The 15,252-nt window shown below is 38.8% G+C and overlaps 1 protein-coding gene across 3 annotated transcripts in view; it reads left to right on the top strand.

Moving 5' to 3' along the window:
* The window catches only part of pax7a (paired box 7a), a 47,151-nt gene that overhangs the window by 25,611 nt on the left and 6,288 nt on the right, over nucleotides 1-15,252 (top strand). For all 3 annotated transcript variants that reach the window (XM_062987018.1, XM_062987017.1, XM_062987016.1), the window contains exons 6-7: nucleotides 4,837-5,002; nucleotides 5,091-5,287. In XM_062987018.1, coding sequence (XP_062843088.1) covers nucleotides 4,837-5,002; nucleotides 5,091-5,287 — 363 coding nt within the window. The remainder of the gene's footprint in view (nucleotides 1-4,836; nucleotides 5,003-5,090; nucleotides 5,288-15,252) is intronic.

Raw genomic sequence — 15,252 nt, 5'->3', positions numbered from 1 at the left:
GACTTCAGTTTAACCTTTAAGGGGACCTACATTCATACTGCTGCTCAAATCTGAAGTACACACCCACAGCGATAAAATATCTCTGCATGGACATTACCATCAGTGAGAACTGACTACTCTGATAACCCAAAAACCATTTGCTTACTGTGCAGCAGCATCTCCAGTGTCAGGTCCTGAGCAACCCCCCTCCAACAGGAATTCTCTTCCCATCTATCTTCATTAGGATCTCTACTGTAGTTTTATCACCCAAACTGACAGACTGCAGGATTAGATCCATATCAGTTCCACACTGGCATGACAAGATGCCGGAAGACTGATGGTATAACCGATCCTACCATAGCCCCTTCAGTCTCAAATCTCAACAGTAGCTGAGATGAAGATCTAACAGAGATGTACACTAAGCCTTGTTACTTTGAAATGCTAGCTGTGTTAAATGTAAGAGTGGGGTGCTTTAAAATAAACACTACAGGCAACAGGAAAAGAACCAAAAAAATTACCGGCTGTTTCACTTCAAATCAAGTTCTTCTTCCAGTAAAAGTAAATTACATTCTCCTCTCGTTCAGACTGATGTATTTAAGGAATCTAGCAGACTCCTCTTCTGTTAGCACTCATCAGAAAGTCACGGATGCTTTCTGGTTCTGTTACACAGACGTCCTTTTCAGTACCAATGAACACTCTGCATGGATCTATTATAGTTCGAGGAATCTAATAAGCTATAAGCAATGCCTTTTATGAACCGTTAAAATCAATTTGGCAAGAAGTTAAACTATGAGTTGAGCTGGCGTCTTTATGCTAGCATCCAGCAGTCAGGAGGACTTTATCTTGTTACAACTACTCCTGTCATCTTAGCACAGTGAAAGAAATTTAGAATGGCAGAAAGCATTAGCTGGCATTGATATGCCACATTTAAATACTAGCTTACTAGCTTACTAAAGACTCAGCAGCAGTTATTATCTTTAAGCTACTTCAGTAATGCTGCTACATATCCAGCTCTTAACAAGTGCTTTATAAAAAATCAACAAGAATCAAACAATGTTAAGATTATTGGAAGAATAGGCTGAATTGTGAAGGGAATCGGCATAACAGAAATCCCACCCAGCCTTACAGGCAAGCCCTGCTCCTCAGAGTCAAAGCTTAAGTCCTATAAAAGAATAAATAGGATTTATGTAGATGGCAGAAGAGCAAAATTGTTGCAATGCTTCAGTGTGAATGTTCGAACACTTTCTTATTATTAGAATTCAAATGACTTGCTTTCAGTCTCTCTTTATTCTTTGATACTTATCAAGCTAATCCTACTCTACTGTGATTCTCACTCCCAGCTATGTTAATTAGCATAGTGCCAGTCTGGCTAAGAAAGGAAGAACGAGAGGCTACAAAATCTAACAATAGAATTACTGCTTACTGTTGTTTTATGTACAGGTAAAGTCAAAAGTTTACATACACAAGTAGAGGACATGTATGCTAAGGGAGCAACTGTTTTTTTTCTGTGGCTAAATGATTAAAAAAATAACTTCCTTATCTAAATAAAGAACACACTTTATAATGTTATGGATTTAGATACTGCTGTGCAAGAAAGAAACCCCTGCTTCAAATGAACACATTATAACCTGCCACTGCTCCTAGTACATTCCTCATCCATGTGATCGACAATAAACGGTTTAATATAAGGCAGGTCTGATTTTTGGTGGTTCGAACCATATCTTACTATATGGACAAATTTCCTTTTAACATAAGCAGACAGTTTGGGATTTCTTTCCAATTTTGGTGTAATTTGGAAAGAAACCCCAAAATGTATAAGTGTACATTGTTACATGTACACTTATACATTTTGTATATGCAGTGTCCTATTCACCTAATGTTCGTCCCCAAGACTGTCCCGAAGGCAGCAGTAGTCTCAATACCCAGAGAGCTGGTGAGGGTCTTTGTAGAGAAAAGGATTGAGCTGGGTCTCAGTGGAAGAATTAGGGTGGATTGTAGAATGGAGGAATCCATCCAAGGTGACTTTGTGATTGGGTTCCAGAGCTGAGTGCTAAATCCAGCAAAGAAATACCACTGGTGTGGCCTGAACCCAGTCAGCATCCTTACAGAGAGACATTTAGCAATTCTGTCAGCTCTTCTTGTCTTTCATCTGCATTATGGCTATATAGAGCTCAGTGTTCAGCAGCTTTAACTATATAGAACAAAAGGCTTCTGGCATTTAACCTGTGTACCTCAAAGGTTGCCACTCCTTACTGAAAGTATTGGCTGTAAATTCATTTAGACACCCCTAATCAGAAGAAGCTGATCTGTCCAAGGGGAGCACATGGTCAGAGCACAGGGTCTAGAAATATTGTCTCAGAATAAATCTAATCTGCAACAGGTAAAAAATGTACAGTGTTGTGTTGTTAAGTGTATAAAGTAGGCATATAGTGTAAAGTGTACATTTTGAGACTGAGCCAAAGTGTTGAAGAAGTACAATTGGTGTGGACATGAAAGGCTGGCAGGGTCAAGAGTAAGGTCATAGTGTCATAGGTCAGATGGCAGGGCAGGGTTGGCTGCCTTTTGGAGCCAATTAGGAAGAGGAAGTGGTGCATCCCAGCCTTCGAAGCCCAAGGCAAACTGTTTGTTCAGCCCCAGTTGGAGATCAGTTTAGGTTTAGCCACCCGCTCCAGCGCTTACTAATGAAGCCTGCTGGAGCATTTGCCTGCCACAGCAGCTTAAATTAAAGTTCAGGACTAAGAGAAAAGTAGCTCCCTCACACTTTTTTTTTAAATGAGGCTGAATGTAGGGGGAGGGTGGGTGTGGCTTTCAGCTAGTAAAGAATAATGGAGAGAAACCAGCACTTGACAGATGGGTAAGAGTCATCTTTGGTTGAATCAAACGCTAAAGATCCATTGAAGCAGATTTGAATGAGATGCTAGCTGCTAGCAGCCTGACAGTTTTGCACACAGACAATATAAATACCACTTTGGGAAAAGGGGGAGGCCGACAAGAAGGGATGGGTAGGTAGGGTGGGGTGTGTTTTGTCGAGTGTGTTTTGTCGAGTGTGTCTGCAGTGTCACTGCCTCAGAATAGAGTGTGTCCTTGTGTGCATACCATGAAAGTGAAACTCTTAAAAGCCTGTTTAAAAAAGGGACGCCTACTCTTTGTGGCCAGTGTTTAGTCCACTGTATTGAGGGGCCTTTGTCCCACTCTTTCATCTGCCCCTACAATGGACTGGGCTGTTTGAAACACAACAGTAGATGAACTGCGCTGACAGTGTATTAAGTGTGGATGAATTGCCAGTGCAAAGCATAGATCAATGTCGTTCAACCTTTGACGCACAAGGGACCCTGGCCTTGTCCTGGTGAAACAGAACAGGTTGCCGTCTGTACGGGCCAGTGCTTTTCACAACCTCTAATTATATTCATGTTTCGGTGAAGCAGAAGCCTTTTTACAATGTGTAAATTACCTTTGGTTAAAGAGAAGCGTCTAGATTCAACGCTTCTGTGAGAGCTTATTTTAGAGTTGGATCACAAAGGGTTACTTATTTATTTTGAGAGACACACATTCACTTACATTATTTTCAACCTTTTTTCAACCTAATCACTTCATCGCTACGCCTGCAACGTATTTATATCAACCACAAACTATTTTTCCAAAACATTGTACTAAAACCAAGGTGAAATATTGGCATCATAGGCAATGTCTGGCAAGAGTTTGGTATTTCAATGCTTTCAAATATTAATAAGCATCTAAATAGAAAGTGACACAAAATGTAGGGTTAAAAACAACATTTTATGCAATTTTGAGCCCAGAGCTTTTGGCTGGCCAGTCATCTACACAGACATAATTGGCTGTGTCTGAGGGGAGGAAGTGGACGAAGCCCTGCGATGGATTGGAGCCTACCTTATGCCCAGTGTTTCATAGTTGACCAAGATACCAAGTGGTTGATGAAAATAAAAAATAAAAGAAATTGTAATTTTTCAAATTGGTTATAAATGATTAGATTTATTAACCCACCCACCAAGGCAGATGTCAGTTTTCTCTAGTTTTTAGGTCAGTGTTTAGTTTAGGTGTTTAGATTCCCCCTTCTGAGTGGATTTGCAACAGTTGAAATCTGGTAACCTCAACCGCAAATAACCATGTTCAACTTTCTGTAGCTGAGACACATAAATTCAACACTATTTTAAACAAACATGCTGCTTCCCAAATAACTTATTTTTCACTAAATAGTGCACTATATGCTTAATATAACATTTGGATTTTAGCCGCAAAAAATTAAATGGAATGAACATGATTTCAAAATTAAAGTGTTTTTGTCTTACTAAAGTAAGAGTTTACTTACTCACCTACATAATATTTTCAGTACAGGCAAACAGTTACATGAAAATAATTGTGGTAATCAAACATAAGTTACAGGTAAAACACTTCAGTATTCCTTTAAAACACAATACAATAATACTTAGCTCCTTCAAAGTTCTATGAGGTGATCCTGAAAATGGCAGGATGATAAACTGGAAGGATGTGTGGTATAGGGATCTGTGTGCCCTACCTCCGACCTTATAATCGCTTGGCATGTCTGATAACAGCTTAGGGAGGCTTGTGTACACACATCACAGCCTCAGCCACTTGGGAAGAACAACAGAGGTCTCACTGTGTGTTTAAACTCTGTTTTCCACAGGGACGCTCTCTCAGTCATTCACACTGTGTGCTGTTATGGCATTAAGATAAACATTCTGGGTTTTCACCTTTTAATGGCGTTCACCGTGCAATTTTAGTGCCCATTAGGTCCTTGCCAATAATGTCACCAGAGACCATAGACATCCATTAGTAGGCAAGGTTGGCAGGACTTAAAATTTACTTTTTTATTTCCAGGTGTGGTTCAGCAACCGACGAGCCAGATGGCGCAAACAGGCTGGAGCCAATCAGCTGGCAGCATTCAACCACTTGTTGCCTGGAGGTTTTCCACCTACTGGAATGCCAACCCTGCCTACCTATCAGCTTCCAGAGACCAACTATCATAGCACAGCACTTTCCCAGGGTACAAATCCATTTTATTAACTTTTTTATTTAGCTTAATTCACAAGTGTTGCATTATTTTCCTAATGTAGTAAACATGTGTGTTTTAGATTGCAGTAGCACTCTGCATCGACCACAGCCTCTACCACCCTCATCCATGCATCAGGGTGGGCTTTCAGCTGACAGTAGCTCTGCCTATGGTCTCTCATCCAATCGTCACACCTTCTCCAGCTACTCAGAAACCTTCATGAACCCCTCAGCTTCGAGCAACCACATGAATCCAGTCAGCAACGGCCTCTCACCACAGGTCAGTCTAAAACATAGTTCTCTCTGTGCCTAAATGTGGGTGCAATATGAAAAGAACACATTAATGTGAATAGTTCACCTTTATTTATTCAAAACCCACTTTGTTTTAAAAGGGTTATTAAAATATTGTAGTGCTTAGAACTTTTTTTTGATACTGCGGAGGATCTATTTTAAAATATAAAAGAATCATACATTTTGGACATTTTTTTTTAACATTTTGATATATCAAAAACAAATTTAGACTAAGTAGTCTAAAATAATATAGCAAAATATATACAAATATATACAAGTATAATATAATGCAGAAAATGCACTTAATTATATAACTGCTTAAAATTTACTATAGGAATTAAACTACTTACAGTAAAATGTATTAAATACAAAAGCATAATGATAATAATAATCATAATAATACATGCAATAAACTTTTAATAAATATTCAAACATTGTAAATACACACAGTTACACTTGACATAATTCACTTGAAATAGCACCCATACTTCCAATACTTGCCCAAGGCCACAATAATTGCTGGCATGAATATTGTAATAGAAAAGTGAAATATTTCCATTTTAAATTGCTATAACTGGAGACAATAGACCTTCACACTTATAAGTCTGACATGTATAACTCAATACTGAATATGGTGAAAAAAATAAGCTATGACAGAGTATTTCAGTATCATTTGTCTCATATTTTTATGGATTCATTATAGGAATGTTTAGAATGTGTTTAATCGTATTTGTTAAGGACATATTATACTGAACATGGCAGTTCTGTGGTGTGTTATATACATGCTGTGTCATTTAGTTGTCTTTCTTGTTTCTCTATAGAGAAACGTGGTAGTGCAGCTTATTACTCAATGTGATTTAATGCTTTGCTGTCCTAATTGCCATTTGAGTCTTAGATTAGCCTTTGCTGTTAATTTCTTCTGTGCCATCCACGCTCTTTGTGGGTTCTTGTGTATGTCTACAGAGGACAAACAGATATGTGTGTTGTTCTGTTCATGCCATCTACATTCTTGTATCTGTGAGGCTGCACATTTAGTTTTGGCTAACAGTGGAATTTATCCTCTTTGGCACCTCATAAATGTGTGTTCAGCAGTGGAGCGTTCTCTTTAAAATACTGAGCAATAAAAATGCTGACTATGGATGCCAATTACATGTGAAGAGTGAATTATGCACAATTACCCATCAATACTGGGCAGTCTTGCTGACCCTGACCAACAAGATGTGGCTAACAAGCAGAAAATAAGATTGAAAGGGTGTGTAAAGAGTTGAAAATGAATTTCAATGCTGCATTTGTCCACAATTACCCCCTTGTTCACACATGTTTTATTGTGAGTTTTTCTCAGTCTGATTCTTTTTTATTCATTTTTCTCAAACAATTCTTGGTATTAGCCCTCTTTTCTTTGAGAGGAAAGAATTAAGGATTTGATGACAAAAAAGAGCTTTTCCTCTGGTGTCAGAAGGATAACATGGGCTCCTTACCGTGGGTGTGATTGTTAATCACAGCGCTAGGCACTAATGCTCTTCTGCTCAACCTGCGTCAATGCCGTAGCACACTAAACATTTTTACTGATGTGGAAGATCTATGGAAATATCTTTGTCCTGCTATTTTAGCAATATTTAATAAATATTTTTTGGTTAACACTTGCAGCCTTTGGAATACAATTAAAAATAAGTCTTTTATTAATTAAAATATTCTATTACAAACTTTCAAAATGACACAATATTTTAAATATATATACTGTATATTCAATTTAATTACACATTAAGGAAATACCATAAGCTAAACAAACAACACAAAGTGTTTCAGTAAGGTGTTGGGCCATCATGAGGTGGTGTAATTAAGTGGTTTGGGAATTTAATCCAAAGTGGTGTTGTCTTACCAAAGCCTAGGTCTGCCAGAATATAGCTAGATACCGATGTCCTTATGTGTTTATACACATTTAGTCAAGAATGGCTTTAGGGAAATATCGAAAAAGGGTAACACTCGCACTTACTCTTTTTTTATTCTCTCGGCCATGTGGTAGAGCCATCAGCCTCTCATTGCCTGAGAGATATATGTCCAGCCTGACAGAAAAGCCAGAGTTCAGTCTCAACTCAAACTCTCAGTGCTGTTAGTCCCAGCACTTTCACACGAAAGCTCCATCCAAATGCAAAATCCCTACCACAGTCGAGCATCTGCTGCAGTCACTTACAGCTGAACTCCACATCCTTCCCATCACTGCTTCATTGATCTTTTAAATTCCACACAACAATAAAGCTCAATGTGTGCAATAACTTAAAGGGGCTGAGGAGATGCTTGGTATTCTATTAGTGTTTCCCTGTGAGGACTGTTTGTGCTTAATTATGAATCATATCCGTCTAACAATAAAGTTCAGTCTATAGCTACACTAGAAATGCTAGATGCAGGATATTATAGGTTATAGATTTTTTAAAACATACTGTACCTTCATTCATAGCCATTTTTGCCCAAAGAAAACTAATGGAACAAATTAATCTCTGTATATTTGTAATTTGTAAATGAGTTTGGTGTATAGGTGTAAATTATTCATTATATTACCATACATGAACATTTTTTGTTGTTGCTTAGTGAGAAATGTTATTGCGCAATACAGTTGTATGCCAAATAATGAATCATTTCAAATAGCCAATCATGTCTGTATGCAGACGCCCCATCAGCCCACAGCACAGCAGTGGAATTTAACCCTGGATCCCAGCGGTAGTGGGCTAGTGTAATGTAAGAAATCATGCACCTTCATTTTCCAAGATAAAAATAACTTCAAAATTGAACTTCTTCAGACAACATCTGTTCAGTAAAGATAGTCCTGCACTCACTATTCTACTCTTCCACTGCGTTAGATGGCCTTACACTTGCTTGACCAAAATTTTGTGATTCCCAGCAAATAGGTTGTGGTGCCCCAGTGGCCGGCGGTAATGGATCCCTGCTGATTCCAGACCGCTCGTCGCAGTCACCTTGCAATTCCATAACCCAGCCAGACACAGGACATTTTCTCATTACGGTCAGCTGGAAATGCCATCCTCACTTGACAGCTGGCAGTTGTTGTTGTCGTGGCTTGTTAGAAGTTAGGTTTTGGACTGGGAGCGTTGCAGTGTCAAAATGAGATCTATTAGGGCTTGCTTGGCTGAACTGGAGGTATGGGCCGGCTTCTTTTTTTGTCCTCTTTTCATTTTGTAGCACAGCAGGTGTTGGATGGGAGAAAAAGAAATATGGGGAAATTGAAGAACAGATCAGCAATCAGTGGTGGAAACGTGAGGAAAAAAACAAGGAAAACGTTCTTTTTTCTTTTTTTTTCCTTACTGCAAAGGACATTTCTCCTTGGGAGGACAGAGGTGGGGGTGGAAAGGGCAAGGGATGGGTTGTTTAGAAACTGAGTTATGTTTCTGCAGTGCATAATAACCAGGTTTTAATGTGACTGCAAAGTTTATTATGCAGCTGAATCAGGAAGTCTAATTAATTACAAGTGTTTTTTATCCTAATCTCTATATAGCACATCTGTAGCGCTTGTTGGTCAATACACACAACAATTTAAATGCTTTTCCTCGACGGTAGAATACCAACAATTCAGTTTAATTAAACCTCACTAATACTAGAAGTTGCTTATCAATAAATGTTTAAACAACACTCATTACATTTAATAATAAAATTACTGGAATTAAAGAGACAAAATGCCTTATGAAACTTTTTCTCATGTGCACCGTATGGACAAAAGTATGTGGACATACATGGAATGGTTATAAATAGAATTTAAGCTATGTGACTGGTTAAAGACACACAGTTATGACTGATTCAAAGTCCAAAAATTAACTCAAAAATAGCATAAAATAGGTTAGGTTCATAATTTTGTGTTTTAGGACAATGTTTTATTTTGTTTATTTATTTATTTGTATTTACTGTTTTATTATTTTGTTTTTTGTTTATATTTTATTTATATTTTTTTAGTAATTTTTTTCAGTACAGTAAATACGTTTGATTACAAATGCAGATGCAGACAGATGCTTAATTAAAACATTAGGTGATGAGATTCAACTTTATTAAACAGATCATTCATTAATTCATCCTCTGCAATCACTTCATCCTGATATGGGTTGCACTGGGTGAAGAATGAGGTTTAAACCCAGGTCCCCAGAACTCATGTGACTGTGTTATACTACCCCTGATCCACCATGCAAAACCCTCATAGAATTTAAATTGTAAAAGATTATTTATTGAAAATTCTGTGTTATTAGTGTTTAATGTAATGCTGCAGCTTTTTCAGGGACCAGTTATACAGCTTCATATAGAACGTACAAAATATTTGCTCAAAATCATTCGTAGGCCTCGTCGTGGTTGGACGGACGTATGACTGAGCTAGGCCCGCACTAGGGGGGCTCACCCACTCACACTGTGCTTTGATCTGTGTCCCCGGGCCTGTGTGTGCCCGCACCATGCGCTCTAACTCTAACCAGTTGAGCTCTTCGCAACTGTCTGCCAGAGATAAGACAGGAAAGACGCTCCAAATGAACTATTCTCCACCTCTTTCTCTTCCACAGCTCTATATGTTTAGGAAAGCCTGTCCTGGCATTGCCAACAAATAGGAAAAACCTAAGAAACACTCGAGCCTGCTTTCTTTTAGCCCGCACTCTTTTAAAAAAGACACGTGTTCTCATACACATGGAGTGCACTACATGTTATTAAAGACATGCCCGTGTTAAGCTGCAGGCTGGGCACCGTGTCAACTGGAGAGCTATCAAAGCGGATGAGCGCACACCACATATCTGTATTTATACCTCCCCATACACTTCTAATGCATGAGGGGGGAAGGATACTTAATTATTAAAAGCACATTAAAGCTGTTACTGTTTATGTTTTGCTGTAATGGAAAAAGAGGCATAAGAGGCTTGCAGAATGGGGTGCATGCCAAAAAATGGTTAGGTTATCCAAAATCACCCTATAGGCAAAAGCTGCTGTACTTTTCACATTATGGGTTTGTGTTTGAAAAAAAAAACAACAACAAAAAACAGCTAATTTAATGGCTCACAGTGCTGAACGGAAAGGCTTTATACAAGCTTGATTTTAATACTCAAAAGTTTGTGAACTTTTAAAAGCTGAGTCTTGGAAAGTCAAGTATTGAGAGAAGTTTAAAGAGATTTAAAATACTAATAACTGGGTTAATGGAAACACACCAGCAAAACTACTGCTTTTAGTTTCTGCATGTCTTCCAGTGTATCTTCCACAACGCTTCTGAACAATTTACTTAGAATAAATAAGACCAACATTGAATTATTTGGCATAAATACACAATGTCATGTTTTTGCAGAAAAGGCATTGAACAGCACCACCAAAATCTGATCCCAGTTTTAAAGTGTGCAGCAAGGATTGAGGTTGCTTTGCCACATCGGCCTGGACAGTTTGCAGTCACTAGAAATAGGATAAATTAATTTAAAATTGCATGAAAGAAGAAAAATAACAGAAAGAAGTCAGTATAACAAATTAACTGATTATAGAAATTATTTAAAACTAAGAAAATATTATATTTTTTATTAATTTAATACTATATATAATATATTTTACACTGGTCAGGTAAAAGAAAAATCCCCAAATGGTCTAAAATTTCTCCTCACTATTGTGCAAGTCTGATTAAAAGCTACAGGAAATGCTATTTTAAAGGAGGTCCTACCCACTGATACTGTATTTAATGTAAATTTAATATTGGCCTTAAGAGTAATATACAGTTTTGGTTTATATAGTATTACAGATGTGCAGAGCCAGAAGAAAATGACTGGATTAATTGTGAATTAATCTTCATGTTTTTTGGCATGAACTGTCAAACTATTGATGCATTTTATGAATTTAATTGTTAAATACTTTTACATTCTATTTCATAAAATCCAGCTTTAACATTTCTGCTCTAATGCTTTCCGTCATTCCCTCTCTCTCTGCGCTCCTCTAGAGAGGATAAAGTTATATTCCCATCGCTCAGATAAAAAGCCATGGCGGACAATAAAAATGTTATTTAAATGCAAGGCTGTTTGTATGCCTGCTGAAAGATATTTTTCCCATGCTGAAAGTGAGCTGCCGCATCCTGATAAATGGCAAATATAAGGGAATGCGATTTACATTTATCTAGCAGAAGCAGCCAATATGAATTCCGGCAAATCCTGAAAGATGGGGATTTGTTGACGGAGACAAGTGAGATGGAGTCATGTGTGCTGTGGTCCAAAATAAAATTGATGGAAAGTAGGGTGCACACGGACTGATCGTATCTTGAATGTCAATTACAGTAAGAGACCGGGACGCAGTAAAGGTTACAGATTGACATATGCAATGTTGACTCCTTTACCATATTCACACTGTTGTGATTTGTAATATGCTAGTGGACGCAGGTGGAGGTCAGGGGTTCAGGCATGTCCAGACCGGGCCATCACCTCAGATTCACAAGTTCATTGGGTCACAGGGTCATGGGGTCGCAGTCTGTCCAAGGTGAACCTGCCTTGGTGGGTGAACGACGTTCCTTTCCAATGTGCTTTCGGTTAGTTCCACATGCCATGCTGACAGGTGCATGGATGTGATTAATACCACAATGAGTTCACTCACACACTCTCATTTTCACTCTTACACTCATTGGCACTCTGCTTTTTGCAATCCTTAGGCGCCACTCTCTCCTGTAATGCCATTCTACTGCTGACCTCTCATCAAGACTGAGATTAAGCTGAGATTACATTTTAGCTCCCTGTGATACCTAATATCTACATTACTGAATCCCTCTCATAAGGCAGGATTTAACTCAGCATACAGAGAATGTTATTAGACTGATCAGTTATGCACAATGGGTTGCAAAAGTTTGTGTATAGTTCATATATAACCTCATCATTGATTTTTAAATAAATTGATCTGGCATTTGGGACACAGTAGAACGTATGTTGGTCTGTACGAGACACCACAGCCTTCATGTCCTCACATCAGTAAGTCTTGGCCAGCCAACAATCCTTGGACTAGTGTCAGAAGATGCCAGTCATCTGGACATAACAATGTAACCCTTATCGAATTCACAGGTGTACTACTAGTATGCACAGTATGCACAGTTGTTACAGAATAGGCATCGTCACGCACATTCTTGTTTTTCAAGGTTCTAAAATATCATAAATTTGATGGTGTTAGTTGGTGACTGTACCGTGCAAATATAAATGGAACAGTGGTTTCCTTCCAAGGTAAAAAAAACTACCATATTCTAAGACAAAATTAGTCTATATTATATACTATATACTATATTAGTCAGAAAGGGCAGAGATGGTAATTTAGGAATCACCAAAAACAACTCTGTCATAAAATTAAAGCTGCTGGAACATTGGTAACACCAAAACTAATGGGGTTTTGTATCTGTTGGTCCTGGATTCTGTAAAGTTGCTTTGAGACAATGTCCATTGTAAAAAGCGCTATACAAATAAAATAGACTTGACTTGACTGTCCACTGTCAAGCAAGCTTAACATTGTCATGGGCTTAAAGGATCTTTCTGATCATTTACCATGTGTAAATAGATGTAGCGTTATCTTTAGTATTTTGTCATTATCTTTAGTAATTAATTGTTTTTTAAATCCCTCAGTTGCAACATGTTCTTCTGTGCTGCCCTTATTGTGTATCAAGTCAGAATAAATGTGTGTTGGTTTTGCCGCTCAGCTGGTTGCCCCGCGGCCTCGCCCCTCCAATCTTTGCCTCCAGCTGAGAGCTATTTCACTATTTATTTACATGTAATTACGGCTATGAGGTGCAGATATGAACACTGTCAAGAATAATTTGACCTGACATTTTTCACTGGGACGCTCCCCTGCCGCTTTTAGCAAACAAACCCCCTGTTCTGTCAGCTCCTCAGTCACCTCACCTCACAACATTCTCTCTCTTTTTCTCTCATGCCTATACTAGAGTGAAAGCACTCATCTGGAATCATAAAATGTGCCGTTTAATTTGGCTGAGGCACCGGTGAAGAGTGAAAGGTGTGTGTATTTTTTTTTTTAAAGATGAGCCACTTTTCCTGGTGGCTGAATCCATCCTGCAGTCACTCAAGCATATCAGCAGCACAGAATAGAGGATTTCACCTCACCCCCACCCACCCCACTCTAGGCGATTGCTCCCCAATAGAAGACATATTAACCTCTGGTTCTCTGGCAACCCGTTGCTGAACAGTTGTGTTAGGTGCAGGTCTGTTCGCTTTAAACTCATGTCGCTTAGTTTGCACTTCAGTATCTCACCATGGGCCCCAAGAGAGAAAGGTAATGTGTTTTATCAGACCTTTAGTGAGCCTCTCTGTTCCCTTACACACTTTACCATCATGTGAACAGTAAGCAACAGTTAGACTAAGTCAGTACAGTTGTAGATCAAAAATTACATTACTTTTATCTACAAAGTCTGTAATAACTGAGCAAAAAGTTCTAATACACTAGCCTACTATCGTCAAGGCTCGACTCTGGACTGGTCCAGTACTCGACAAACACAATTGGCTGTGCCTGAGGCAGGGGGGTTGATGGGGTTTCTCATTGTTGGTGCAAACGCAACCTGGTCAAGACACCTATATGAGCGGTGGATCATTCATGGAGAGCATAGCATGACTCTCCTTATACGATAATTCTCTCTGTAAAAGTTCTTTATATGCTAGCAGATATAAAGCAGCTGACTATTACATACATTCATGAATAGGATGCAGAGAGGCTAAGCTTGCGGTGTTATTAGCACCATGTGATTAGCACTGGGTAAGTGTGAAATATCAGTCTAATCATGTAAGAAAAAGAAAGAGGAAAAAGCATTCTGTTTCATGCCGTTAGCAGCCTGTGAGGAGTGACAGCTTGTTCCAATGCCCGCTAATCGCTCTCATCTGTGCCGCGCTTGTCAGTGCCCAGATTCTGTCAGTGCCAATAAGGGGCCTAATTGAACACAATTATCACACCTTGCCTTCATCCCTTCAGCGTCTCTGAGGTCAGTCTCTATTTTCCTTCCTCATTTCTGTCTCCCCACTTGCCCCTCCTGTCTGTCTTCCCTCACTCTTGCTCTCACTCTCACTTTCACTCTCTCTTCTACGGAAGCTTCTTTTCACTTTTGATTAATGTAGTGTGGCCAATTAAGGCACTGACGCCCAGCACTGCCCCTGTCATCTGCTCCCTGCCACCAGTCTGCTTGGCTCAGAGCTCCCAGGCTGCTTAATTGCCCTGCGCTTGCCTTTCACCGTGACCAAAAGCCCTCTAATTGAATTTATGCAACCACTGTTATTTTTAAATAGTCATTTTGTCTTCTCAGATGGGGGCTGTGCTGCAAAGTAGGGGGCTGCGGTCAAGAATTTTGCGTGCTAGATTTCTCAGCAGATGTCTGATTACCAGTTGATGAATGGACAATATGAGGCCAGCACAAGGCCATAGTGGGTAGATTGGGTACTTTGTAGGATTTTTGTTGTAATGTTTGACAGTCCAGCAGAATTGCTAAATTTTATCTCATCAAATGTTCCAAGCTAACATTAAATTAATAAAATTACATAATAAAAGGGGCTGATTTTGTACTGAAATGGTTGATTGATTTCAGGTGCAATGTGACATTTTGCTTATGTTATCAGTGAAACATCAAAAGCTTCTTATTTGTATGACAGCCTTTACGACCATGCCATTATAAAGCTTATCTGACTGTGTGTAGTGTCACTACATGTTCCACCAACTTTTTATTGATGACAAAAAAAGAAACGTTCTTAATACATGCCGGCACATCAAACACTGGCAAACGTTGGCAACTAAAACTTGCAGAAAATCTAAAACTACACACACATTTAATAACTGCTACTTTTTTTTTTCTTTGAATTAAAAATGTAGGATATATAGGATTGAATTGCCCTGTAAGTTAGAAAACTAGGCATACTCTAGACAAAACGTAGGTCTTTATTCTGGACCTGTGCCCCCATTCAGGCTAAATGCTGACCCTAAAGA

Source organism: Trichomycterus rosablanca, chromosome 24 (genome assembly GCF_030014385.1).
Source record: "Trichomycterus rosablanca isolate fTriRos1 chromosome 24, fTriRos1.hap1, whole genome shotgun sequence".
In the NCBI taxonomy this organism is placed as follows: Eukaryota; Metazoa; Chordata; class Actinopteri; order Siluriformes; family Trichomycteridae; genus Trichomycterus; species Trichomycterus rosablanca.
This window is presented reverse-complemented; position numbering and strand designations above follow the sequence as displayed.